This window comes from Brienomyrus brachyistius, chromosome 7 (assembly GCF_023856365.1).
Source record: "Brienomyrus brachyistius isolate T26 chromosome 7, BBRACH_0.4, whole genome shotgun sequence".
Lineage (NCBI taxonomy): Eukaryota > Metazoa > Chordata > Actinopteri > Osteoglossiformes > Mormyridae > Brienomyrus > Brienomyrus brachyistius.
In genome coordinates this window covers 957,842-985,806 of record NC_064539.1, presented here as the reverse complement: position 1 = coordinate 985,806, position 27,965 = coordinate 957,842, and the positions used below count along the sequence as shown (strand labels likewise).

The 27,965-nt window shown below is 43.4% G+C and overlaps 1 protein-coding gene across 12 annotated transcripts; it reads left to right on the top strand.

The window, feature by feature from the left end:
- Positions 1 to 66: 66 nt before the first annotated feature.
- tpm2 (tropomyosin 2 (beta)) lies at positions 67 to 26,183 on the top strand. Of its 12 annotated transcripts, none has more exons than XM_049019346.1 (9): positions 67 to 357; positions 5,088 to 5,213; positions 13,840 to 13,973; positions 14,890 to 15,007; positions 16,450 to 16,520; positions 17,495 to 17,570; positions 19,766 to 19,828; positions 19,950 to 20,019; positions 23,026 to 23,785. In XM_049019346.1, exons 1-9 carry the CDS (start codon positions 244 to 246, stop codon positions 23,103 to 23,105), a joined length of 852 nt encoding a protein of 283 aa, XP_048875303.1. In that variant the 5' UTR covers positions 67 to 243; the 3' UTR covers positions 23,106 to 23,785. The 12 variants fall into 12 exon arrangements, with proteins under 12 accessions (XP_048875303.1, XP_048875301.1, XP_048875302.1 ...); XM_049019344.1 differs by lacking the exon at positions 23,026 to 23,785 and adding an exon at positions 25,012 to 26,183 and having other exon boundaries at positions 68 to 357; XM_049019345.1 differs by lacking the exon at positions 17,495 to 17,570 and adding an exon at positions 18,418 to 18,493 and having other exon boundaries at positions 71 to 357.
- Positions 26,184 to 27,965: the final 1,782 nt, after the last annotated feature.

Below are 27,965 nucleotides of genomic sequence, written 5' to 3'. Positions count from 1 at the left end.
ATTCTAAGGCGATTCTACAGAACAAATCACAGGCGGCCGACGTCAGGGACCCGACTGACCTCCCCAAAAAAGTCCCGCGCGGCTCCGCGTGCCCCCCTGCCTCCCTCATTACCCACCCCGCACACTTTGTTCTATCACTCGACTCCAGCTGCTCGCGGTGCCGCTCCACCACCTACTCCTGTCTCTTTGGCGTCAACTTTAAACCACTTTTATTCCCGTTGGGCTCAAAAAACAAAAGCAACGATGGAGGCCATTAAGAAGAAAATGCAGATGCTAAAACTGGATAAGGAGAATGCCATGGATCGGGCTGAGCAAGCCGAGATGGACAAAAAGGGGGCAGAAGACAAATGCAAGCAGGTAAGTGTTGGTCATATCAGCAGCCTGATTAAATCAGTCCTTTCAAAGTGCCCCCGTCTTCAAAATTAATATATTGTAAAAAAAAAAAAAAAAAACCCTGAACTTCACATGACTTGCATGTATCATCTACCATCTGTCAGTATATGCGATTAAAATCACTAGAATATTTACTTCTTTTAGGTAATTTTCTTGTAAATTATAACCATTAAAATATCTCTAACTTTGACATAATTTTGGCACGCTCAAAAACTGTTTTTGTGTGTGTGTGTGTGTGTGTGTGTGTGTTTTATACATATTTATATGCCCAATTAAAGCATGTTCAAGTATTGTAATTGTTTTTCCGAATCAGTAGGGTGGAAGTATAATTCATCTTATTTAGTATCTATGCAGCACTCCAAATTGATGAGTGATAAAATGCAATTAAAGATATCGATTCTGCATTTTGGTTAGGTCAGCTAGAGCAAGGTGATCAAAAAGTGTTACGTTCCCTAACCCACAGCACAAGTGGGCTTGATAGTTCATGCAGTCCAGCATGAATCTGTGAAATTAGATACTTTGTAAATGTTATTACCGAATTTATGTAAAGGAAGTGGTTAGAAGTAACCTTTCCCTGGGCTTCATATTGAACAAAGTATCCTGTTTCCTGGCTTGCCTTTCCAAGGAGACACATTCATCTATTTTCCTGCCACTGATCCATAGATAGCCTAGTGGAGACTCACAGACCAGATGAACGGGTTAATCATATTTGTAGGTGTATTAGCTGTTGTTTTTTGGACTGTTCTATGGATAGGAGTGAGCACTAACATGAGTCATTTGTGTTTTAACATTCTCAAGGTCAGACTGATTGAGTACATACCAGATTTGTGGAACAGATGTCAGTTGTGCTGCTGGACATGCCATGAATAGGAGGGAGTGGGGGGCGGTCATACTGTTTTAATTAACCCTCTTCGTGCAGGTGATGACATCACCACTGCCATCTTTTTGATCAGCAGATGGTGGATGCCTTCAGTCAAAGTTTAGCGGTTTGGAAAAGCCAGACCTTTGAATTATTTGGCATTATTGTTGAAGGCTACTGGAAGATGGATGAAACCAGCCTTCTGATCCTCATTTGAAGTTCTTCTCGTATTGCTTACGTTTCGCTGTAGAAGTCGCATTGCAAGAAGATGTGGGCCGTGATGACTGTAGAAACAAACTTAGCTAGCATTTACCCTTATGGCTTTGCAGAATTTTAAAACCTATTGGATCCCTGAAATCAAAATTCAGCCTAGCCTCTGCTGAAACACTTTGGAATGGAGGAATACACGGAATAGGCCTCACCCTTCAACTGTGACGTCTCGCTCTTGCTATTTTACCTACTGTCCTTCTCTCTTGGCCCATTGGAAGGCTGCCTGATTCAGGAACCGGTCAATGAGCTGACACTGTCTTTCAGATGACCTTAGTTGTTGTTAAGGCCATCCATCCATGCTGCCTTGATCTCTATTACTCAATAACCCCTTTGAGACACCAGACGTAGCTCCTTGAATTTCCTAGCAGATAATTCAGGCATTGTCTAGAAAGGAACATTCCAAAACAGTGAAGTCCCCTCGAAATTTTTCCTCATAGCGAATCGCAGAGGCATTGGGCCTTATTCTCTTGTGGCTGCTTTTTTTGCCTGAATGATGCTGAAATTTCTCATGCACTATTGGGAAATGACATTCTTTAAATGTAATATTTCATAAACAGTGAGGGGAAAAGTGCTGAACCAAGTTAACCTGCTTGACGCTAGCGCCTTTCCCTTTAATACAGTCCAGACAGCAGTATTTCTAAAAAGAAGGTACTTTACCATTGTCCGGGTACAACTCAGAATAGTGTGCAACAGTTTGCAGTATTGTACTAACATAAGATGAACATAAGTGCCTTAAAGGTACAGTACTCATTTGCTCGTTACAGGTCACAGACTTATGCTAATGATTCATTGGTAACTAATGTGAAATTTGTTTCATAATCTTAAATAAGTGGAACTGAAACTATCTGTCCCATTTTTTGAGGTGGTGTCCTTCACTTCTCTGTAATGGTACAGTCCTGGGTACCTAGTCTTTGATGTATTGGTTTCTATTCAATTACGGCAACTTAAAAATAGAGTTTCTGAATTAGTCTTTATTTTCTGCCAGGCTTCTGCTACTTCAGCTTCATGTTATGGATGTTATCACAGTTACAGTGATAAATAAGAAGAAAATGTCAAACATTTTGCCCCAAGAAAGGAATCCATCTTGGTGCATTCCAATCCATTGTTTTCATCTTCCATGATGGTGGTCTTGCTGTCATGGGTCTATTTTGGGTGTTTTCAATGGCATCCACCGTCTGTCACAAAAAAAAGGGGGGCACGGCTTTTGTCGATCCTGCTCCATGGGTCAAAGACGCCACCTTGGTGGCACATGGGACCCCAGCAGTGCCAAAAGGGGGACAACAAAGGCCATGGCTATTTGTGAACTGGAAGCCTTGATGCCTCGCATAGCTGGGGACAAAAGACCAACAGAATCTGACAGATGGGGCACGAGAATAACAATGTGTAGTTTTGCAAAGATTTTTGCAGTTCATCTTTTTTCTTTTCTTAAATTTTGTAACTGCCAGGTGAGTTTGATGATATGTGTTATGTAGCAGATCTGCCTGCCTTGCGCCCATAGCTTCCAGGATAGACTCTAAATCCCCCGCGACCCAAAATAGGATAAATGGTTACAGAACATGGATGGTTGGTTGGTTGGATGATTGGTTGATTGATCTGCTACTGTTTATTTTGAACATGAGTCAAGTGTATCCTGAACAACATGAATTATGGAGGTTTTAGAGGACAGAATTCCACAATAAAAGAACATGTTTGTCCCAAGTGGCGGTATGGTGGTGCAGTGGTTAGCACTGTTGCCTTACACCTCTGGGACCCGGGTTTGAGTCTCTGCCTGGGTCACATGTGTGTGGAGTTTGCATGTTCTCCCCATGTCGTCGTGGGGTTTCCTCCGGGTACTCCGGTTTCCCCCCACAGTCCAATGACATGCTGAGGCTAATTGGAGTTGCTAAATTGCCCGTAGGTGTGCATGTGTGAGTGACTGGTGTGTGAGTGTGCCCTGCGATGGGCTGGCCCCCCATCCTGGGTTGTTTCCAGCCTCATGCCCATTGCTTCCGGGATAGGCTCCAGACCTCCCATGACCCAGTAGGATAACTTTTTGGAAAATGGATGGATGGATGTCCCAAGCATTCCAAAACCTCTGAGCCTATTTTGATAGCCGGACTTGGGTCTTTGGCTCAGTCATACTTGGAAGAAAAGCTGCTGGTATTGAAAGAAAACTCAAAAAAGCAAACCAATGTGCTCAGTTCAGAGCTTCTCTGAGAGTGCTGTGGCTGATTTCTAGCCGATAAATGGGAAGTAGGTCCATTGGTAGTGGACTGGCTGAAGGGACCATCCACGTGCACTCTGAGGGGGTACTTTTTGTAGATCTGCCCCCTATGCCATCCCAAAAACCTCTACAGCATGCAGCTTTCCACCAACATACCTCACAAGCAGCACATAAGCAGAAAACTTCACAAACACTGCAATATTGATAATGTTTATAGTTTATAAGGAAAATAGGCTCTTAACTCTGTCTATCCATTATCTAACCAAAGTTTGCTCCAAAGCTATGTTAGCATTTCCTTCGGTGTTTGGGGGAAACAAATGTAGCTGACAGTGGATTACTTTTGATTTTTTTAATCACTTATGGATGAATTCATACTGTATGTAAGGCATTCAGCCAGAAAAAAATAAGGTGAAACACAAGGCAGTTTGTCTTCTGTTAATGAGCTTATCATGATGACTTCTTGTGCACTGTGTGCTGTGGTGTGTCAGCAATGATCACTAAATTCTAAATGTTCAACAATTTAACGCTTGTTTGTATGCAACCTGAAATTAACTGACAGTTTTTGCTTACAGTCCAAATTATATTTATTTTAACTTAAGTGATTTAATATAAGGGGCGGCATGGTGGTGCAGTGGTTAGCACTGTCGCCTCACACCTCTGGGACCCGGGTTCGAGTCTCCGCCTGGGTCACATGTGTGCGGAGTTTGCATGTTCTCCCCATGTCGTCGTGGGGTTTCCTCCGGGTACTCCGGTTTCCCCCCGCAGTCCAAAAACATGCTGAGGCTAATTGGAGTTGCTGAATTGCCCATAGGTGTGCATGTGTGAGTGCATGGTGTGTGAGTGTGCCCTGCGATGGGCTGGCCCCCCATCCTGGGTTGTTCCCTGCCTCGTGCCCATTGATTCCAGGATAGGCTCCGGACCCCCCGCGACCCAATAGGATAAGCGGTTTGGAAAATGGATGGATGGATGGATGATTTAATATAGCTTTCTGGTTAATATATATTGATAGTTTTCCTCTCTATAAAATTACAGAAAAACTCTAGTTAGTCTCTATGTGCAGGAAGGTGACGTTATATTTCAGGTTTAAACAATTAATCACCATTTTTTAAAATGATCTACTACTTTAAACCTGAAAACTTTATTAATCAAACTATGAATTCAGAAGAGTGGTGAACTAATCCGGAAGTGTAGGGCTGGGCAGTCGAGGATGGTTGTCATTCTGGAAGGGCCATTTCGGCGCTGTACTTGATTTATATGAACCCAGGATGCTACAGCTGCTGATGTCATGTTGACTGCAGTGACGATCTTGGCCTAAGCAAACCAATCTGTGGTGACCCCCACCCCCACCCCCCCCATTTGCAGCTGGAGGAGGAGCTGCTCGGTCTGCAGAAGAAGCTGAAGGGCGTCGAGGATGAGCTGGACAAGTCGTCGGAGTCGCTGAAGGACGCACAGGAGAAGCTGGAGCAGGCAGAGAAAAAAGCCACCGACGTGAGTGGTGTGGCCAGGTCTCTCTGCTGGTCCTTTCTCTAAACACTTAATCACATTTACAGCCATAAGCCATACAGTCTCACAGACCATCCTCACAGTCCTACCTCATGTATTAATTCTTCATATATACCTTTAAATTATATACCATGTTATTAATCATACAGTCCTACCTCATGTATTAATTCTTTATATATACCTTTAAATTATATACCACCTCATTAACCATCTACAGTCCTATCACATGTATTAATTCTTCATATATATCTTTAAATTACATACTTTGTCATTAATCATCCACTGTCCTACCTCATGTATTAATTCTTCATATATATATATTTAAATTACATACCATGTCATTAATCATTCACCGTCCTACCTCACAAAATAATTCATTGACATACTTTTAATTTATACATAACATCAGTAATCATATCAGTAATCGGAGGATAACATCTGAATCATCACTCACATCCAGCCCGTTTTCCTACCTACTGCTGGCTCCTTGGTGATGTTTCACACCAAAAAAAATTAATACTATAGCTGGGTCTGAATTCAAGGGCTACATTCTTTGAAGGACGCGGTCTACGTAGCATTGTAGGCTATGTCCTTCGAAGGTCCACGCAGTTGTGGGACATGTTGGGCGGCGAAGGATCCAATGGGTGGAAAAGAAGGATGCATTCCTAGACCACATTTGAAGGAGCCTTCGAAACGGTACAGCCTTGTTGCATTGCTGTGACATATTCAGTCTTTGAATGCAGCCTGAGAAGGACGCAGCCCCTGGAATCAGACATAGCCCACATCAACCGTTTCATTTAACTCACTACATCTTGTATTGTGACTGAACTTTTCTGACTGCCCTAATGTGCCTGTAAAATGTACACTGTAAAACGGATGTAGAATGAAAACATCAAATCTCAAAATGTTCTCTCGCCCCCTCGTGGCTGTAGTTGGCACTGCACACGTGTCTGCAGCCAGCACCTGTTTGTTAAATGCAACCAGCCCCTCCTCACTCCTCCACTCACTTTACTACAAAACCAGCTAGGGCCAAGGCTAGTTGGCGACAGCTGGGGTGTGGTAAGTGCTAAAGTCCACCGCTATCACATTTTGTAAACACATCATAAACCTTGTCAGCACCCCTGAGCTCCCACTCGTTTTAATGAAGATAAATAAGTTGTAGGATTTTTTTTTGTAGTTGCTCATTGGATTTTGTTTCCTGGTCTTATGTACACAAGGCCTAATTTAATCCACAGTGACTGTGTCATATTTATTCTGATCACAGTTTATGTCAAACCTCACAACTTTCGTAAGTTCAACAGCACAAACCCATAGATTATAGTGTACTGAGGCACAGTAAGGTTCTCATGTGCGTTAATTTAGTAAGTATATATATATATGGCTCAGATGTTATACGTCTTATAGACTTACCAATGGGTCTGAAATTAGTAATACACAGTAATTCACAAAAAGCTGTAGGCAAAAAAAAAACTGGTGCTGTAAAAGTCAACACACAAGCAAGGCAGGAAGTAGTGATATTTAAATTCCAGTGAGACTACCTGGAATATTCAGCTCTTTAGCTCCTAACTCGATCGCTATACACATGTCCCATCAGACCCAATAGTGGTGGCCAATCTTATCCAGAAAGGGCCGCTTTGTGTGCAGGTTTTTTGCTGCAACTTCCTAATTAGATTACTAATCAGAGGACTGATTGGCTGAAGAGCCCTCACACCTGGGTGTGAACAGCTGACCTAAAGGTTTATCCCAAAAACCCGAAAACACACCGGCCCTTTGCGGATAAGACTGGCCTCCCATAATCTCACCCAAGGTATCTAAAATCTATAATTATATATTAACAAGTAAAATCAGTACATAACCAGTTTACAATGAACTGTTACAATGATGGTGGCTTTGAGCTAGCTTTACACCAAGTTGAAAATAAGCAGGTATTTAAAACAGATCCCTGCATGCAGATACACCCCTGTTCAGTGACACCCCCCCCCCCCCACCAAATGTATTGGTGATAGGGGAGCTGTAGCCTTGGTAACAGGAATAATATAATAATGATCCTGATAGACCATCTATGGCTGGCAGTGATGACAGCTGTGCTCTCTGTGGGCAGGAAAAACACAACCGGGACCAGAGGGAGCTAAATGGGAAAGAGCAGAGCTGGCAATTACTGATGAAATTTTTTTTTAAAAGAACAATACCAGGCTTTATGCCTTCCAAGAGCAATCGCTGCATCTCCAGGCCCCAGAGCCTCTGCCGTTGCTCAACCTTACAATTTTGAAGCACCAGCAGTAATCAGATAACATCTGTCAAGTTTAGACCTCTGGATTTGGCAAAGAGATGCTAACAAAATCCATCCCGATTTACCCATACCATGCAACCCATGATAAAATTGTCCTGACTTAAGTTTCCTAATAAAATATCCATAACTCTTTAAAAGCGTCATGTCAGAATATATGTGTTGCAACAATCATTATCCGTAAACACTGTGCTCATCTCTTGAAGTTATGTAGGCGTACTGTTTGGTTAGTGGCTTTGTACTGAACAGGCTTGTGGGCTCACCAAACCTGTAGCAGTTCTACCACCGGAATATTCATGCTTGATCATACTACATTTACAGTGGCCCTCAAAATGCCCGGTGCCACAGCATCTGAAACGCATGGTGGCTCTTCTCTTAATCATTTCCAGTAAATATAACCCCCCCAACACCCTTTGATGAAGGTTCTACCTCAATACCATGAACACAAACCCTCAGTAATATTCTGCTGAATGCTCCCGTTGCTGGTGTTCAGGAATATTCCGCCCCTCTCTGTCACGCGGATGAAATGAACACTAGTATGTTTTCTTTAAGTCCGGTTCCGCATCCTCTTCATTCCTCTCATTCCTGAGGCCTACCCCTTTCTATCAGTGGTCTTGTTTTATCTCCTTGTTGGTTGTAGGATTCTCTTTATAGATATTTTAGGTGCCACTATGGTTTAGCTCTACTAATCAGAGGATGGTTTGCCCGAGAAATTTTGTTTGGTGTGATTGCAAATGTTCTAGTGTTTAAGTAACTTTTCAGGTCAGAGATATTATATGGGTCAGTGTTGCAATCTGGCAGAAAGTGAATCTGACATTCTCTTAACATATCGTAATACCTTTGCCATTGCAGCAAGAGACATCTTATATTTAAACAATCCTGCCATACTGATAGAACAAGCACGAAACAATGAAGTTTTTTTTATTGTCTCATCATTAGATATCAGTTAAAACAATTTCATCAATTCACTGTGCCATTGTTGCAGGGCAATTGGGGAACCCCTCGGAAAATTAATTCCAAATATGTTACCAAAGAAGGACAGGAATTTAAAGGATGCTTTTGTTTACAGTGGTGTGAAGTCATACTTTCCAAAGCCTGCTCACTGTTTCACAACGGCTGACGTCCTCGTACTTCGTGAAGGGAAATAAATTTCACACACATGAGTACATGAGTAAGGAATCTATTCTCTTTGGCTAATAATCATTAAACACCACCTTTAAATGTCAAACACAATCTTTAAAATGCTCACTTATACAAGTAACTTCTTAAGCGTTGCCAAGCGACCATAATCGTCGATGACTTCGCTGTCTGGAGAGATTGTCCACAAAGAAATTGCCATTTCCCAAAAATCCTCATTGATTTCCTTTAGCAAACAATGTTACGAATTGTGATGAACTATTTCCCCAAAGTTAGACACTATGCACAAGAAAACAAGGGCATCCAAAAGCACATATATAACAAACACCTTCCATTATAATTGCTAATCTGTCCCCATATTTTACTCATATCTGGTGTCAGAAATTGAACACATTTCAAATCTTCACTGTATTTTTTATGTGAACAGAAACAGTCTTAATTCTGAAACAAACAAAAAAAACAAAATTGAAACAATATTATTTCCAAAAATAAAAGACACCAGGAGAACCTCCGGGAGAGGTGGGATGTCCATCGATGATGTCTTACAATAACAATGATATGATCTGTGTTTGTGCTTTTTGCTCAGCTTATCACAGAAGGCTACAACTTTTCCTATTGGTCTTCGCATCCTGTAGGTGGCCATCGCAGCAGACTATGGCTCTTTCCTATTGGTCCTCATGTCATGCCAAACATGATTTGGCAGGAAGTTAAGTTCCACAGCCTACAAGACCCATACTTATTTATCTGCAGTTAATATACAGGCACTGTTTTCATGAGTTAGTTATCAATGATATATATAGCTTGTCATACTTAAGCCCAGGTCTCATGCATTGCACAATGGGACCTTAGCACATGACACACTGATTTGTCTGGGTTGTCTTCTGGATCTTTGACCTTTAGTTCTGTTTGTACTACAGATAGCTTTAAAGAATGTGGTGGTGAAATTTGTCCTTTGGAAGACTGCATGGGGAGAGCAAAACTGGTTAATGAAGATGTACTGAATTTATCTTAGCTTATTACAGGTATATTGTACCTCTATAGCAGGACTCTTTAAATCTGGCCCTCAGTTCCAAATCCAGGTCTTGTTTACACTTCTCCCGGTTATAGTAAGTTTAATAATTACCGATTCTGATTGGCCACAGAAGCTTCACACCCGGCTCACAGGTAAAGGAAAGCTGGGAAATCAGCAGGACTCGGCCCTTGAATAGCCCTGCGCTATACTGCCTTGGGTGGACCTTCGCTAATATGGGATGCTTAATTATAATGAAGTCATCAAATTGCCCCAAACGAAAAATGTTTCGGCAAAGATCAATATATCGGCATTTGTAGAAATGCTAATAAGTCAGATGTGCCATAGTTAAGGATAAAGCCTGTATTTTTCCCTCTTCACATAGCCCATCATAAAGTAATATTTGTAGCATTAAATTATGAAAACGTGGCCACATTCGACATATCGAGTAATAAAATCAATCTGAGTTTGATAGCCAAAATCATAAACTCGGATTACACACGCGGTTTAACCTAGGGAAGTAGTATCATTACTACGGAATGTAATTAGAGTAAAGTATTAATTACACCATCGTGCGATGGTGTAATTAAAGAGTATTAAAGACACCATCGTGCGATGCCTTCCGAGTGCAGCATTCATTAGTATTTACATTTAGCTGAAAAAATATGTGGGGGAAAAATAGTCACTGAACGTGTTGATCTTGTACTTAAGAGGGATGACTTTAACAATGTAACTGGAGGTGCGTCTGAAGTTCGGGGAAGCCTTTGATCGCCCGCTATTCCTTTAACACTGGACCAGCCTCCGCCCGATGACATCATGCCGGCAGAGGGGGGAAGATGGAGGGCTGCAGGGTAGGCAGGGGATGCGGCCAAGTTCAACTTTGCCGTGGGATCGCAGCCGTAGTTCAGCCGCAGGCCCACAGGGGAGGCAATGCGGACAAGGCAACTGGAAAAGCAGCGTCCCGATAACTCCTCACCCATAGAGACGGTTTTAAAAAAATAAATCGCTGCTTAATTCATTATTACTATTTTAACGCTCAGATCGTCATAATTAGTGTTATTGCAGTTTATTATACTGCAGACAGGCCGTCTCCGGAGCTCCAGAGAGCCCGCACCTTGAACGGCTTCAGTCCCACGGAGTAGGACAGCGATAAGATGGCCGGGACGACATCGATTGAGGCGGTAAAGAGAAAGATCCAGTCGTTGCAGCAGCAGGCGGACGATGCGGAGGACCGGGCCGAAACGCTGCAGAGGGAGGTCGATGCGGAGAGACACGCCAGGGAGAGGGTGAGGGTGACCGCGGAGAGAGTCACCATGTATCCAGGCATCGGAGCGATACCTGTGTCTTTGAAACGTTTCAGTTTTAACGGGGAATAACGTCAGAACTGAATGCTGGAATATATGTAATTGCTGCATGTGGTCATGTTTAATAGTATGCTAAAGTTTCTGATGGACTTCAATACCAGCTGCGTAATAAGCCAATACCAATCTGTCTTTTTCAGATATTACGGACAGTTTAAGCTATGTCACAAAGTTTCGATTTTCCATATAGTATGATAATTATTGAAAATAAACATAAAACATCATTCTGTGAGAACATGTCGTTTATTAATGCGCAGTATATGGGGACAGTAATTTTTATTGGGTGACATAGTATACGGAGCGCCGCTGCAGGGACGCTTGAAACTGATACCCAATTATATCGGGGTATTTTACACGGGTCCGCAAAAACTGTTGACCTGGGTACTGTAATGCATTGGTCTTTTTCTAAAATGAGAACTAAAACGGAGCAAGGCGTATAAATTTAATTTTGCGGTAGACGGCCGTAACCTGCCGCTTTACATGAATGATTTAAATAAGGGGAGGTGATTTCCAGTCATTTGCGCTTTGGAATGTGCGGAGAAGTGGACGCACCCTTTTGCGATATGCGGTATATTTGTATATATACATGTATATAGAGAAATACCGCGCATACACACATGCACAGCGTGCATGCGAGTGGGTTCAAAATGGTTGGTGGGTGGGTGTTGCCCATAACGACTGGTTACCAAGGAGCGGTCCCCTTTAACTAATAGCCTTATGGTACTGGCACACAGTGATCGTGTAACGACTGAGTTATTCTTTGGTTTAAATTAGATTCATTGTCATTGAGATAGTAATGAAGTAAGGCTGAATTATTCTAAGGCTTGCACAGTTCTGTAATGGCGGTGAAGGTCCCTGTCCTTGTAGCTGGATATTTAGTATTACTGCCGAGAAACCTAATGGCCTCTGGATTCTGACTTTAACTTTTAAAAGTGGTGATATTGTGGATATGAGATGGTAATTTCTTTCAAAGACGTTTGTGTGTGTGTGTGTGTGTGTGTGTGTGTGTGTGGAAAAGCTCTGAAAGGTGACAGCCATTTGCGGCCGTCTGTTTGAATGACCTGGCTGCCCCCAAAATGAGAGCTCTGGGCTTCTGGCTGCGAATTACAGCCTGGCGGCCAGCAAAGCAATTAGGCAATGCATTCCCCTGCACCCCGCAGTCACGCAGCCCGCGCAGTACACGAAGGCTGCCTTTGCAGCTTATTTAGTGAACCGATGCAAATGTTCTGGAAGCTTCTCAGCTGTCATTGCTGTCCGCGGTTGATCAACAGGTATCATGAACCTGTCGTGTACATACGGGCCCGAATATGAGATCGATGTTTTCTGCCAGCGGATGATGATGATGATGATGATGAAGATGATGACGGGAACAAATGGATATTAAGTTTCAAAGGCTGAAAGGTGACCTGATGTTTTGAAAAAGCATGATATACGTGCAAATTGAGTTCAGACTTGTCCCGAACTTGTGCTATTTTAACAGTTCACTGTTTGCAGTGTATTTTAAAAAAAAACTTTTGATAAAGTTGAGGCCTCTAAGAGACCTGGCCCCATATCCTGATTTTCCTACCCCCCCCCCCCCCCCCCAGTTCAGGTTATCCTGACTCTACTCCCTGGCTGGCCATGTAAAGACGTTAATAATTTCTTAACATCGATGGGAAACAGCGTGAGGAAGGTTTCAGGGGTCAAACGAATGTATTGATAAAGCGGACACAGGAGAGAAACGGGGTCCTTTTCCTGGGAAATGAGACTGCACTTTCTTTTGCTCTCACTCTCTCTCTCTCTCTCTCTCTCTCTCTCTCTCTCTCTCTCTCTCTCTCTCTCTCTCCCCATGAAAATGAACATTTCCTTCTTCCTGCTACCTTAGAGTGGGGTTTTTTGAGTTTCTTATTAACATCATAAGAATGCAGTTGGCTCCCGTAGAGTGTGTGTGTGTGTGTGTGTGTGTTGTGTTATAAATGATACGGTGTGATGGCTTTTGAACCTGGTCCGTCTGGTGCTGTAGAATACTGGCTTTGGCCACATTGTAAACGCCTTCAAGTGTTGCCCCCACCGAAATTGTTGTTGGTATAGCATCTGGAAAGGATGCCATCATGAATGCCGGCGTTATAAGTACCTATATTCTTTCCATTATACAAGTGATTGTATTTAATTTTTAAGCAGCATAAATAAATAATTTCCATCTAATACCCATGATGTGCAGTTCGTTGGTTGTCTGTCTTCTGGTAGCTGGTGCACAGATGAAATATTGTGGGATTGATACTCTGCGGAAACAGTTTTATTTTTTACAGATAAAATATTTACATGAGTAATATCCATATATGGAGAAGGTAGATAGTGGTTAAATAGTTAATTAGCTCAGTTTAAATAGACAACCCAGTAATACTAGTAAATAAGTCATAGCTGGTGGTCCTGCATTCAAAGGGGATTGACATTGTTAGGCTCCTGTTTTTAAAACAAATAACTCCTTTCTTCATACGTGATATTCTGTAAGACACACCAACGGTTGTTGTTGTCTTTTGAGAGTGTAATTTACATATTTAGCAGATAACTTTATCCAAAGCATTGTACAGTTGAGAAAGCATGTCAGTCCCTGTCACAATTGCGGGTTAAATCATTCTCCTGGGAAGGGAATTTGAATCAGTGACCTTCTGATCACAGACACAGTGTTCTGACCCACCAAGCCACGCACCGCTTGCCACCTCACCCCTAATGACTGTCAGGCTGTCACTCTGATAGATGCCCCACCCGGATGTCGCGTGTGTCCGGCGTTCCAGAAGCTTCTCAGCTGACCGCCACTCTCTGTTTCTCTTCGCACAGGCAGAGGCTGAGGTGGCGTCCCTGAACCGGCGCATCCAGCTGGTGGAGGAGGAGCTGGACCGCGCCCAGGAGAGGCTGGCCACCGCGCTGCAGAAGCTGGAGGAGGCCGAGAAGGCCGCGGACGAGAGCGAGCGGTAAGGGAGCCCGGTCGCCATGGTGACTCCACAGTCACGCCCCCCTCCTCAGTGTCTCTCCTTAATGTGGATCAGGATGCTCAACCCATTGCTAGACACCTTCAGAATGTAACAAAAGCCTGATATCCTTTGTATTTATGTGTAGTTTCTCGATTGATGTTAATCTACAGCAAACGGATGTCTATGGATTTCTTTTTCCATGTTATACAAATTGACTCTTGGGGACTTTTGCAGGGCCTTCTGTAGTTTTTTTATTTTTCACGTAACAGGTCAATGTATGTGAAGAACAAGTATACAAAATATACAGCTGGGGGTGAGGGGGCTTGCTGAAGGGCCCATAGGCATAAATCAGATGGGAAATGATTTATTTTTTATTATATGTTAGTGTTGTTATGGGCCAGTCCAGGAGTTTCCTAGAGTTGTACTAGATTTCCTGCATTTTGATGTTCATCGTAAACGGTATAGGCAGATCTCAACTTGTGTAAAACTGACAAAAGTAAATGTGGATTTAAACAAAAAAAGATTCACTAACCAAAAAGGTGACATGCACTATAAAATAAACATTTCTGCTATATCCTATTTTTTATTCAATTTGTGATTTTTAGTATGTATTACTAGTATATTTTTTGGCTTATGTGTTTTATTTCTGTGAGGTACCCTGAATGGTATGGGGAGGGGGAGTACATCTGACTTACATGAAATTTGACTTGTGTAAGGATTTCTTCGACTTGCATCAGTCGAAAGCTGCATGTGTAGCACCCTTGCCGGAGGAGCCACGCTTCCCAGACAACGGCAGCTTCCGGGAGATGTTGTTTGGCTAGATGCTCCACCGGAAGTCCTGGTCCTTGCCGAGCCGAGTCAGCTTGTGGCGTCCTATATGGACCTCTGAGGGCCTCTCTCCTGTTCTCATCTCCAGAGGCATGAAGGTCATAGAAAACAGGGCAACCAAGGATGAGGAGAAGATGGAACTCCAGGAGATGCAGCTGAAGGAGGCCAAGCACATCGCTGAGGAAGCCGACCGCAAGTATGAGGAGGTGGGTCAGCCACGTCCCGCGCTCTGCGATTTGTGCTGGATGTCTGCCGGTAGCATTGAGTTTCATGGTCTCCTGTGCAGTAATATCTTTGCTAAAACAGTTAGTACACCTGGCTTTGTGTGAAACCTATCGGTCAAATTTGATGATGATGTATTGACTAAACTTCTGACCTTTTTCCTGCATGGTCACATGACTGCGGTCTCATATCAATTGTTCTTCTAAACCAGTGTTTCTCCCAGTCCTCAGGGACCCCCCCCCCCTGACAGTCCACTTTTCCATTCTCTCCCAGCTCTGAAAACATACCCGGTGTTTTTAATGGTTTGATTTGTTCTTGATTGCTTGTTTGAGGTGTGTTCGAGGACTGGGTTCAGAAACACTCAGCTGAATCATTTGTGCGGTCACTGTTCCCGAGTTCTTCACAGTTAAGGCAAATCCTGGGGGATCGTGCTGTTTGAGAACAGATTCTTTCACTTCCCTTTGCATTATGAATGACGGCGGAAATCTGCAGGGTAACGTCGAGTTTGGGATTTGTAGGTGACGAGGTGAATGCCGCTCTTTGTGCCCATGCCGAACTGGGGCTTAGCAGCGTTTGCTGGTATTTGTGCCCTTTCCTCCCCACCAGTGGTGGAATGGCGTACACCCCCCCTTTGCGAGGTCCAGACAGCCCACTGGTCTTCTGGCTGTGAATTAACATTCCTGTCTCTCCTCGCTTATTAGCCTCTTCACGTCGCATCTGGATCTCGTTAAGACGGCGTGGTAATTGAATTACCTCGAGGGCCCCTCCCGGCTCCCCCCCCAACCCGCTCTAGTTGGAGGGCCCTGTGCAAACCTGTCAAGAATTGCCCCCATACACCAGAAGGTTCAGGAGTCAAATTGTCAGTGCAGGAACTGACTGCGTTTGATTAATGAGCTTATGCCTCTGAGTGAAAGGTGTGTTTCGGGTTAGTGAAAATGCGTGGGCTTTAAATGCTGGGGGCTGCGTCTTTAGCGGGGGGATGGCGCCTGGGGTTTGGGGCAAAAGCGAGCATCTAAAGGGGAATAGGAACTGGCATCCCGCTAAGGGCTATTGCAGCTCCCCTCATAGTCACCGGCACTTGTCAACCCGCTAGGGCAAATTCTCTCGGGGGGGGGTGTGGCGATGTACCAAGTCGGTTTTATGCGGTTTTCATTCTCAGATGGAGGGTGGCCGTGGTGAAGGTTGCCTTGACTGCCACTGCCACGACCACACCGGACATATCGTGTGGTTATATGACCTGGGTTTATGGCACATGTTAAAGGCCCGGGGCGGGGCTCGCCATCTGTGGATGGTGTTGACGGGGAGGGGGGCATCAATACAGAGCTGATTGAGACTTTTCGTTAGCTACCCCAGCCCCCTGGCCACGTTCTGGGGACCCTCTGATATACTGCGGTTTGGGTCTAATGGCTGTTATTGATTATTGCAGGTCGCCCGCAAGCTGGTCATCCTGGAGGGAGATCTCGAGCGCTCAGAGGAACGTGCAGAGGTGGCAGAGGCGTAAGTCCTACTTTTTAACATGTATTTTATCTAAGTGCAGGATCTACAGTCTTAATTTAGCCATATGAGTTATTAGCTTGGAGCTGCATGGTGGCACAGTGGTTATCACTGTTGCCTCAATAGCTCTGGGACTAGGGTTCGAGTCTCCCCCATGGCTCCATGTGTATGGAGTTTGCATGCTCTCCCTCTGTCGTTGCGGGGTTTCCTCTGGGTACTCCGATTCCCCTCCCAGTCCAAGAACGTACTGGGATTAACTGGAGATACCAAATTGCCCATAGGTGTGACTGGTGTGTGAGTGTGCCCTGTGATAGGTTTGGCGTCCCATCCTTGGTTGTTCTCTGCCTTGTGCCCCTAGCCTCCAGGATCGGCTCTGGACCCTCATAACCCTGAATAGGCCAAGCAGAAAATGGATGGGTGGAGTTGATTTGCTCTGCTTTTGTCATAACCTTGTATCCCCATCAGGACCTTGTCTGATGGTTTATATAATATTCACAATCTAATCATTTACGTCATTGCAAATGCGGTTTAACAGGCAATAAACTTGTGCTTCTTTACATGTAGAAATGAATTCATTTTGCATTAAATCAACTAAAGCTAGAGCTTCTGTCATTATATGAATGTAGCCTTTATGATGCGTGATGAATGTTGGCGCTGAGATACTCCAAAAGCAGCGGCTTTATTACAGCTGAATAGCCTTGGTATGATTTAACCCTGTGTTATGCACCTGCATCAGTCTAATGTGCTGGTGTTTCATAGGTACCTCATGAAAAAATAAGCAGGTCCAGATAGCAGCTGTGATTTTATATGATCTGTGCCCAGCTTTGTGGTGGGATGTGCGAACCACAGCTGGCCACCAGCGCTCATTCTCTCCCTCTGTTTTGTGGTGCATGCCTGAATGTGCCTGTCCGGGACATGCCCGTCTCTCACGGCACCCCCCGGCTCCTCCCGTGCCCCCATTTCTTGGACTAACTCAGCCGAATCCGGCAGCTGGAGGAGGAGCTTAGAGTAATGGACCAGAATTTGAAATCCCTCATGTCCACCGAGGAAGAGGTACAACTGCGCCCCTCAGGGCAGCCTGGCTCTTCTCACCTTGTCGCTAAGCGCCGCCTTTCCCATCTGGCGTGCTCCGTATCCTGTTTCCTCTTCCTGTCACGCGGCCGAGGGCTGCTAAGCTCTCCCTGTGACTCATCCCGTCCTCGCTCTAGCTTTGTGTGATCTCTGCTACCCCCCTGCTCTGGTGAAGGAGGCCGATGTCCCACCAGGACCTACATACAATAAAATCCCCAAATACTGTAACTGTTAAGTATCATTTTTAATTTGTTTTAGTTTATATAATAAAATGCGAAATTCAAATCGCTATTCCATCAACAACACCTGGCTTACCCTTTTATATATTTTATATTTATAGTTTCTATATTTTATTCATAAGAACGCCTAAATCAGAATCAAATTTAGATTTAGACATAACATTTTTTGTGGTTAGCTTTGCTTTCCTCAAGTGTCTGTTCCGAAAATGTTATTGACCGAAGGAAGATCCGCGCTGTGCTGTAATACTAGCCAGCCGATCACCTTGACACCAAGGCAAAGGCCTGACGTCAGGGACCTGTGTTTAGCGTCGGTCTATTTAACAGAACGTTGAAGGGCAACTCAAATTTAGCAGCAGAATCCCACTGCTTCATGGCCCCCAGCTGTGCTCCTCTTTCAGGAGGCACCGCTATGCGTGGATGTGGGATGTCGACCTCATTGAGACCTGAACATCCCGCTCAGGTCGGGGGTCTCCTCAGCCACCTTCACCCCTCCCGCTCTTAGCTTCTGAACTCGCTCTCTCCTTCCCCCGCCCCCCCCCCCCCCCCCCCCCCACTCTCTTCCCCTCCCTTTTCATCTCGCTGTTGGACAGTAAATCTGGTGACCTTGAGGAGGAATTGAAAAATGTCACCAACAACTTGAAGTCTCTGGAAGCCCAAGCTGAGAAGGTAGGCAGCTGAGGATATGGGGTTGTTTGCCCCCATAAAAAATAAACAAACAAGAACCCGTCTGGTCTTTGTAGTTTTTAAGTTTTACTGTAATTAGCTCCTCTTGATATAGGAATCTGAGGCCCTGTAAATTGAGAAATAAGTCAGTCTGCTTCTGAATTGTTCCATAGATGGGACACATTGATCAAACCACAATTTGAACCACCGCACATTGATCTACCCAACCAGGAACACCACACTGGGCTATGTATTCATGACCAGCTTAGACTCCTTGCCTGTTCGAGCCATTGGCAGACAGAGACACATTATGCTCTAGTGGCAGAAAACACGCTTAAGCACTACAGATTCATGCACTGTTTGGTATACTTGGTGTATTAATGTTCTATGTACATGTTACTGATTCCCTTCCCTTCGTGTCTAATGATACACCCAAGTGTCCCTGGAGTCTCAGTGCAGTCATGTGACATTCAGCCAGGCCCCTTGTTTTATGCCCTGCCGTGTAGAAGGTAAAATAGAAAGCAAACGTTTTGTAACTAACTGGTTAATATTTAGCCTAACCCCATGTGTCCCCTGTGTAATTATCAAAGTTCTTTTTACATGTATCAGGATTAGGGAGAATAATATAAATAGCGGTTGACCACAGGTCCAGCTGGCAAGTCCGTCTGGTTCTGATTTTTATAAATCTGCTCCTTTAAATACGCATCTCCCTGTGCTTTATCCTGCTAAATATCTGTCTTTAAGCCCTCTGCTGTCTCCTGCATGTCTGATCGCCACTCTGTTTAACACACACACACACACACACACACACACACACACACACACACACACACACACTGCTACACAATGATTAATTCAGGGTGTATATGTAGAAATATTAATACATGTTATGCAAAGAGGACCAGCAATTTGTGAACACACTGTAGGTTGTTTTCTTTGGGAGAAAGTTTGGTTGATCTGCGTAATTACTGACATTACCCTGTGTGACGGGAGAGTGTTTCAGTCCGTCTGGCATGGCCTAGGTACCCGCAGGTGCTCATTTGGCAACAGTGTGACCCTGCTTTAGTGCAGGTGTCACATGACTCACTTGGGGAGGCAGGGAGTGTCAACAAATTTCAAGTGAAATGAAAATCAATGAGAGCTTTTTTTTCAAGAGCACTTTTTTTTGTTTTTTTACACGCACACACACACACACACACACACACTTTTGGTAGTATGACAGATTTCATGAGGTAAAATTTCTGAATGTTTAACATTTTCTATCCTTTTCTTCAGTATTCACAAAAGGAGGATAAATATGAGGAGGAAATCCGAGTCCTCACAGAGAAGCTCAAAGAGGTAAGGGACCTGCTGAAGCTTGGCAAATGAATGAAAAATATTTTTATTATCGATTATTTGTTCCAACACCTTAGAACTGTGGTTATAGATCAGACTCTTATCTGTCGATATTTTTTTACAGGCTGAAACACGTGCTGAGTTTGCAGAAAGATCCGTCGCCAAACTCGAAAAGACTATCGATGATTTAGAAGGTATGTCTTGTGTCATCATCTGCCTGTAGCACCATCTAACATGAATGACCTTCTAGCTATTTCTGTGCTTCTGGTACTTGCTTGCTAACAGAAATTGTTACCCTGTGTGACTCTTTCCATTTTATATGATGATAGTATAATTACAACCCAAAGTTAATAACTTGTTTAATAATGGGTCCTTTAGCTAGAAATGTATTTAAGAATACAGAGTCAGCTGTAATTAAATTAGAAGATAATTGAAATTCTAATGGAAAATTTTAGCTGTAATAACAGTGGAAGACCAGAATTGGTCAGTAGCATTCTAATGAAGGTAATATGAAAGAATCAGCGTAATATGAAAAATGGATCCATTAAGTACCGTTGGCAGTAGTGTCATTGAAATAGCTGCTTGTGTAAACCTTTTCATGGTATATTTGCTACATATGCTGTTATAGCTTATCCAGTGGCTATTTTCTTGTGGAATTTTATTGGGTCAGTCCCAGATGAAGTTTTACTGTAGGAAACCAGCGCCTGTAACCTTTTTAGGTTTTGACTTTTCTGAGGTCATTTTGCAAGCATGGTTAGAGGAACTTCTGAGTGGACGAGTTTCCCCCCCCAAGCTGACAATCCGTAACCCTTTGAGTCTCACCCGTGTGACTAATGGAGGTTGAGAGCAGCTGTGGGTGATGCACGGCTTGATCCCTGTTTGGACACCTCAAGCGGAACCGGGGAGGGGGGGAGGAGGGGTGTTGGAGTGATTGGGAGTGGTGTGGAGCTGTGGTTCTGCATGTGGTGTGGAGCGACAACCACAGTAGTGGTGTAAGGTTCATGGTTCACGTGTGAAGACTGCATTAAGGGGATTTTGGTTTTAGATATACATCATATTTAATATACATTCATATTTAAAAATCCTTTTTCAGTTTTTCCACCATGTTTGTCCTTTTGTTTGATCCTACAGTGGTTTGGTTTGTTTGTTCTTTAGTTTGCCTTTAACTTTTTTCTTTAGTTTGTTGTTTTGCTTGTTCTTTTGTTTGTTTGCATGCATGCATGCGACTGTGGTCATCCAGCTCTTATTTAACTTTATTGAACCTGAGTTGTTTTTCCGCTCATCATCTCGCTCTTTCTACCCTGTGTGTCTCTCCCTCTCTTCTCCGTTGCTCTGTCCCTTTTCCTCTGGGCCCCATCAGACGAGGTCTACTCCCAGAAGCTGAAGGGCAAAGCTCTCAGCGAGGAGCTGGACCTTGCCCTCAACGACATGACCACACTGTAGATGCCTCTCTGCCGATCTCCTCCTCCTCTCCTTCTCCCCTACCCTCCTCCTCCTTCCTTTTCCTTCTCCATCGAGCACTCTCTGCTTCACAGTCACTCCCTGCCATTGGTCTCCATTCCAGTGTGCCGTTTTGCTTTTTGATTTTGAAAGACGCCCTTGGCCCCCTCAGAAACTTTAAAAACGAGGATGATGTCATATTTGATACACGGTGGAGGATTAGCTCACCCTAAATAATGAACGAGTGCTGGTTAGGGCCAGTAAAATCTCCCCGTAAAAATACCCTTGTTTACTTAACCATTTATTGAAAAAAAATGCATCCCACTCATTTCCTATTTTGTTTTCTCTTCCTGCGTCTGAGAATAATGTTCTCCAGTGAGTCTTCCTCCATACTATAAGAGACACTGGAACACATTTTTATCAGTCCTACAATGTTTATCTCCTGAGATGTGATCTGCTGGAAATGGCCAATATCTATTTCTGTATCACTTTCTTCTCTACTGTCGTCTCATCTTCTATAATAAACATCTAAAAACTCTCTCCTGATTTCCTTTCTGTTTTTGCTTATATCCATGCCTTGTTCATTTTTGTTTGCAGTATTTGCAATAATGTTTAGCTCATTGGCACCTTCACTAAAGCTCTCACTGAGGGAGTCATCTGGCCTAGAGAGGGCGTGTGGACCAGCTGCTGCTCTTAGAAGGGCATGATGATACAATTGAAGACTTACTGTATTTGTGCTAATTAAAATACATGGTAATTTCAGATAAAACATTCATTAATCATTTATGATTATAAGCATGGGACTCACCTTGTCTGTTCAGGGTTACTGCAGCTAATTTGGTTGACATTAAATGAATAAATCCTTTATTTGCCAATTGCACAAGAACAAATACAGGTATGTCACAATTTGTCTCTTTGCCAACCCCATCTTGCTCTCCATAGCTTGGGGGGGTCACAGTACAGGGTTAACCATCATGTGGCTTCCCTGGGGCTGGGGGTTAGGGGTCTTGTTCAAGGGCCCACAGATATGTGACTGTGCTGCCGAGGTCAGGGCACAAACCGGCAATTTTCTGATCACCGGCAGAGAGACTTAGCCCACTGAGCCACTCACTGCCTCCCTGTCATCATTGTCCATGTCACTTGTTAATTTTTGCAGCCATCAATAGTTATGCTACATGGAATGTACCATCTGCCTTTGGTGCTGGAGGATAGTGGTTTAAGAACGGTTTTCCTCTAAGGTCTTTGTTAAATATCCTGCAAGCCCTAATTCTTGTAAATTTCTTTTGTCAGTGGTTCACCTCTCATGTCACAAGGTATCTGTGACAGCAAACGTACCTTCTACTGCAATGGTCATCTTTATAGGTAGTGAGGTCAAGCAGAAGTATTTTTGCTTTACTGCTTTGAGGTGACTTACACTTTCATTAATAGATGTCCCTGAGGAAACCAGTTAAACAGAACCTGTTTAATGTTTAAACCTTCCACCTTAGGCATAGAATCATTGATATCTTAATAGCTTATTATTGTTTATGAGATTAGTTTGGTGTTAGGAATACTTTGTTCAGAATCCTTGCTTCTCCCAGATTCTACCTGCAGGTTTCTGCCTGACATGTCGTCACTCCCCACCTTGTGCATGTCTCTCCCTCTAACTCAGTCAGTATCTTCCTTGTGCCTCTTCCTTGGTCTCTCTTGCACTAACCCCACTCTCTCTCCTCTCCCCCTTTCCCTCCGTTCTCCCTCGTCCGCTTCCATGGGCACCACAGATCGCTTCTACAAGGAGGTCGAGAAAAACCGAGTCCTCAATAACGAGCTGAGGGTCGTGCTCAATGAGCTCAACAGCTGAGCCTTTCATCGCCGCCGCATGGGAAACCGCTGCTTCTCTTCACGTCTTGCGCCTTTTTCCTGTCACTTTTGGCCTGTCGCGTCTTTGTTCCTCCTCTTCTTCATTTATAGGGACTGACTTACTGAATTTAATGTGCTATTTATATCTACACTGTAAGTTTCATTTGTTATGTTTTTGGAGAGCTAGTCATTGGGGGGGGGGGGGGGGGGCTGTATTTATGCCAGTCTTGGTTCCATGGTGATCAGAGAAGGCCAACAAGGTTGATGTAGGTGTATGTAGTATTTGGGCTTCCAGTACAGCCCATCACCATAAGCGTAAAGAAGACTTAGCCCCAAGTAGACTGCCTTGCCGTTGGTTTCACACAATGGAAACACATAACGGACAGTAAGAGTGAGCAGATGTGCAAACTTATCACAAACGGCTGCCCTTCCAGATCGGATGGTGTCTCCCTGCAGCCAGTACATAGATTAGTATGGGTAGCATCCAACTCTGGCTAATGCACAGTATTGAAAGGTGGGAGACCTTGATCAAAGGGACTAACCTAGAGCGCTATGTCTCTCTCTGCACAACATGTAACATAGTTCCTGTCTAAAGTGGAAACCTATTTGGATAAGTAGGTTTTAATCTGTCTAGATGTATTTAGTGTGTACAGTAAATTACTGACTTCTTATCAATGTATAAACATTATTTTACTCTAGTCAATGCGTATCTTAACTGACACCTTGATGGGTATTCTAGAGCTTACAGTCCATTGCAGTATATATCCACCCCTGCATTCTATTTTAATATATTACAACCCCCCCCCCCCCCCCCCAGTATAACATGAGCAGAGCTATAAGTAAGTAACGAGTTGTGCTGCTAACTAGTTAGGGGGGTGGGCCTAGTGTGAGGATTTACTTACTTGAGGGAGGTGTATCTAGTGGAGAAGACATCGATACAGATTAAAAAGATTACCTCCCGTTGTAAGGGGGGGATACTGTTAATGGGTTTCTTATGAGACTGGGGAGTACGGTAGGCATAAACGCTAAGTTATCCTAATCATCAGCCCATTCGTTATGCAGCACGTTAGCTGTAATGAAGTGTTCTGTTGGGAATGCTTTGTATTTAATAGACACACATCTATTAGCATTTTGCTAAATGTTAAACACTTTGAGTAGCACTTCTAAATACTAATCTCTCTCGCGATAGCTTGTCACTGATTAATTTCCTTATCCCGAGATCTTTGCTGTAACTTTTTTTTTTTAATTCACTATTTGTTCACTGAATAATTTTTACGTCTTCGCTTGCTTGTTGCTGTAAACAAGAAGATGCCTCTCGACAGAGGTGGAAAGTTCCGGTCCAGAAAGTAAAAATCCAGACCAAGAATTTGTTTCAGCCAGCCAGTTGAGTACTTTGCGAATGTGACTCGTTATGCTCAACTTGGTTGGTTGAAACTAAATCTTAGCCAGGATTTTTACTTTCTGGCCCTGATCTTTCCGTCACTGCCTCAGGAAGCATGCCATTACGTGGCCTGAAATGTAAACCTTGTTTGATGTTTTTGCTGCACCAAGACCATAGTCATCCGGCTAGATTAACCACTTTAGGATCACAGTTGAACAGCATGTTGCCTGGACTCCTCGGTGTCTGATAGCCGTGAGAATGCCGCCACTTCTAGCCCATCTCGCCGCTCTGTGCCGTACCGGGGCTTCCGTGATGGGGCAGCCGTACATCGCGATTCCTGGTTTGAAGCGGGAGGATCCTGCATGGGTGCAGGCTGTACGTTTAAATGTTTTATGCCACGTGTGAAATATTGTAATGTGATGCTAATGCTTCGCCCTTCAAGGTCAGGCGCTTCCGACAGCTTGGAAACTCACCCTCCTGTTTTCGTGTTTTTTTTTTTTTTCTTTCTCCCATCCCCCGTCACCAGAAAAACTGGCCCACGCTAAGGAGGAGAACATAGGGATACACCAGGTGCTGGATCAGACCATGCAGGAGCTTAACAATTTATAGAGTGTCATCTCTCCCAAAGAAAGAAAGGTGGGGAGGTGACCAAGAGCAAAGCTTTATTACAGGGCCCGACGTGCACCGAAACGCCATCATGGAGTCATCACACCTCCTGGGAGGATGGATCTTACGAAAAGGGAACTCCATGTCAGATCTGTATGTCTAGTTGAGGGTAGGCGATAGATATGTGTTCTGTGTTTTTGAATATGGCTGCACCAGTCTCAGCGTTTTAACATAGGTAGCATTGAAACTTTCGCTCTCGCGACCTTCCCTGTCATTTTCCCCGCACAGAAATCACATCCCCCGACAAAGTCTGTCTAATGAATTAATCTTTTGCCTGAATCACATTCATGTTATAACAAGCTTCGTCGAATGAAGTCTTTTTAAAAGTTTGTAGCCTGTATTGAAAAATCTTCTGTCTTCTGTTAACGAAACGTTTATTTTCATGGACTGTTTTATCTGTGACCTTGATCGGCGGTGTCACAGTGAGCTCCTGCGTGGATGGAGTATAGCAACGGACTCTTAGCTGGTGATAGGATACCATCCGCAGACAGCAGAATGGAGGGGAGATACAGCCGTATTTGATTATTCAGAATTATTATTAAAAGTGCTGTGTTGCCAAGACTTCAGAGCTTGTTGTAAGTTTAGAAAGGTCACCTTGAGAGACGGGCATAATGTTTTGTAATCACGACCACGATTTCTCTGGCCGTTTTTTTTGTACTTAATTTTTATGAAATTAACATTGAAAGTTATTGTATTTGAGAAGATCGGTGAATTTTAATTCTGAGAAATCTTACAAATTCCTTGTGGTCATATTTTGGTTGTTGTAATTTGAGAACATTTAATTTGATTTTTTTTTTTTGCTAATATATACTGTACGTAATTTTCCAAAGGCCTGTCTTTGACTGCTGTACTAATTGGCAGTGTAGGTTTCTGTAACACTGAAAAAAATGTATCATTGATCAGGAATGTGTTGCAGTTTTAAATCCAAAGTCTGAAGTTGCTCTTCTCCAAAATTAAATTTTCCCTATGTATGTATCCTATGCAATTGGCTCTGTATGTTTCCTGTTTAAGATTATTAAAAGACTGACAAAATGTGGTTTCTCATTTATTTCTCTTTTACTCAAATCAGATTACTTTGTCACATCATTTGAAACTCAACACGGTGATAGTTACAGTATGACCAATGTAGTATAGTAACACAGTAATATTCAATTCAACTTTGTCATTTTAGTATGCAGAGGTACACATATAACAAGAAGTGTCATATGAATGTGGTGTAAGTTTGGAATACATCAATAATTCACTTCAAATCTCCATAAATATAAATGATTTTAAAAAGTAAAAGCATCTACTATGTGAGAGGAATGGTAGTGTATTTCTGGTATGTAGCGTTGGGGGGTGAATTCCCTTACCTTCTGACACTGCCTTTTCCTAAATAAACAAACTGGATTCCCAGCTTCTCTGGACCCTGAATGAGATCCGGAGTGTTTCCGATATCAACATCCCTGATTGAAAAGTAAATAAGACAAACAGCCTCAGCGGGGGCCGAAAGTGCTGAGCTGTGACAGCGAGAAGGTGCTTAATCATGAGCTCTGGTGGAACCTGCATACACGGCAGCATTTCATTTCATCATGGGAGACACCGATTGGACACAAACGCTGGTCAGTACTGCATCCAACTGCAAGCTTCACCACAGCCTCATTCCTTCGGAGCATTTCAGAGATTCTCCTCAAGTACCACCAGTGGTTTTTACACATGTTTTCTTCCCCTGATAGACTATCTAAAAAACTAGGCTTCTAATTCTATAAATCAGGTGAGTTGCAGGCAAACATAACATCTAAGGCAGGGGTCTCCAACTCCAGTCCTGAAGAGCTACTGTCCAGTAGGTTTTCTGTCCTACCTGACTAATGATGATGAGTCACACCTATTCCCAGGTAAATACAAGGAACAGATGTGGCTCACCATAAGCCAGGTACGATAGAAAACCTACTGGACAGTAGCTCTCCAGGACTGGAGTTGGAGATCCCTGACCTAAGGAATCGCTGGGGGTGAGTATGGAGGCATTGGAAATGCTGGTTTAATTGTCTAAAGATAAATAGCAACTTTATGATCCCAGGGGGAGGTTTTGGAAAAGGACAAAGACCTGCATACTCTGGTGCAGGGCTCCCCAAGAAGTGGCCTGTGGGCCAAATGTGCCCCGCGAGGGTCGTGTTACATGCATCAATTTGTTTTTACTAAGGTAGTGTTACCATGAGGCATAATCACTGGAAAATGGAATGACTGATCTGCATATAAAATGACTGACACATTGAAAATGAAAGAATATCCAATTATTAGTGAAATTCCACTTAATTTAAAATAAACTGAAATGATAAAAGCACACCTTTATCAAATATCAGAGACGTCTTTTTTTCTATCTAATAAAACCTTCCTTCACCGATACTCCGCTTTGTTATAAAGATACAAACTAAAACTATGTCATGTGATATTCTGCTTTGTGGTACTTTCAAGATTTTAGCATTCAGCTGATTGCAGCTGCACTGCCTTGTCTCACCTGGTTACCAAATTTCAGAAGCTAAAACAGCTTGGCTACATCTGAAGGAGGATGAGAAACGTCTGTGCAAAACCTGGCAAAATAATTCTGCCAGCAGGGGGCCCTCTCCTTCTGGATGTGAAAGAAAAATGTCCACTGCACTTGGAAAACCATCTACATTATCCTACAGTATAGCAGTATATTGTTTGGTTAAATGTATCAGGCAATGTTTTACATTTACATTTAGCAACTTATTACAAAATGACTAAATAAGGAAAGCTGGGGGTCAGACAGCAGACGCAGGCCCAGCCCGCACCCCCACTGCAGCAGGGGTTAATGAC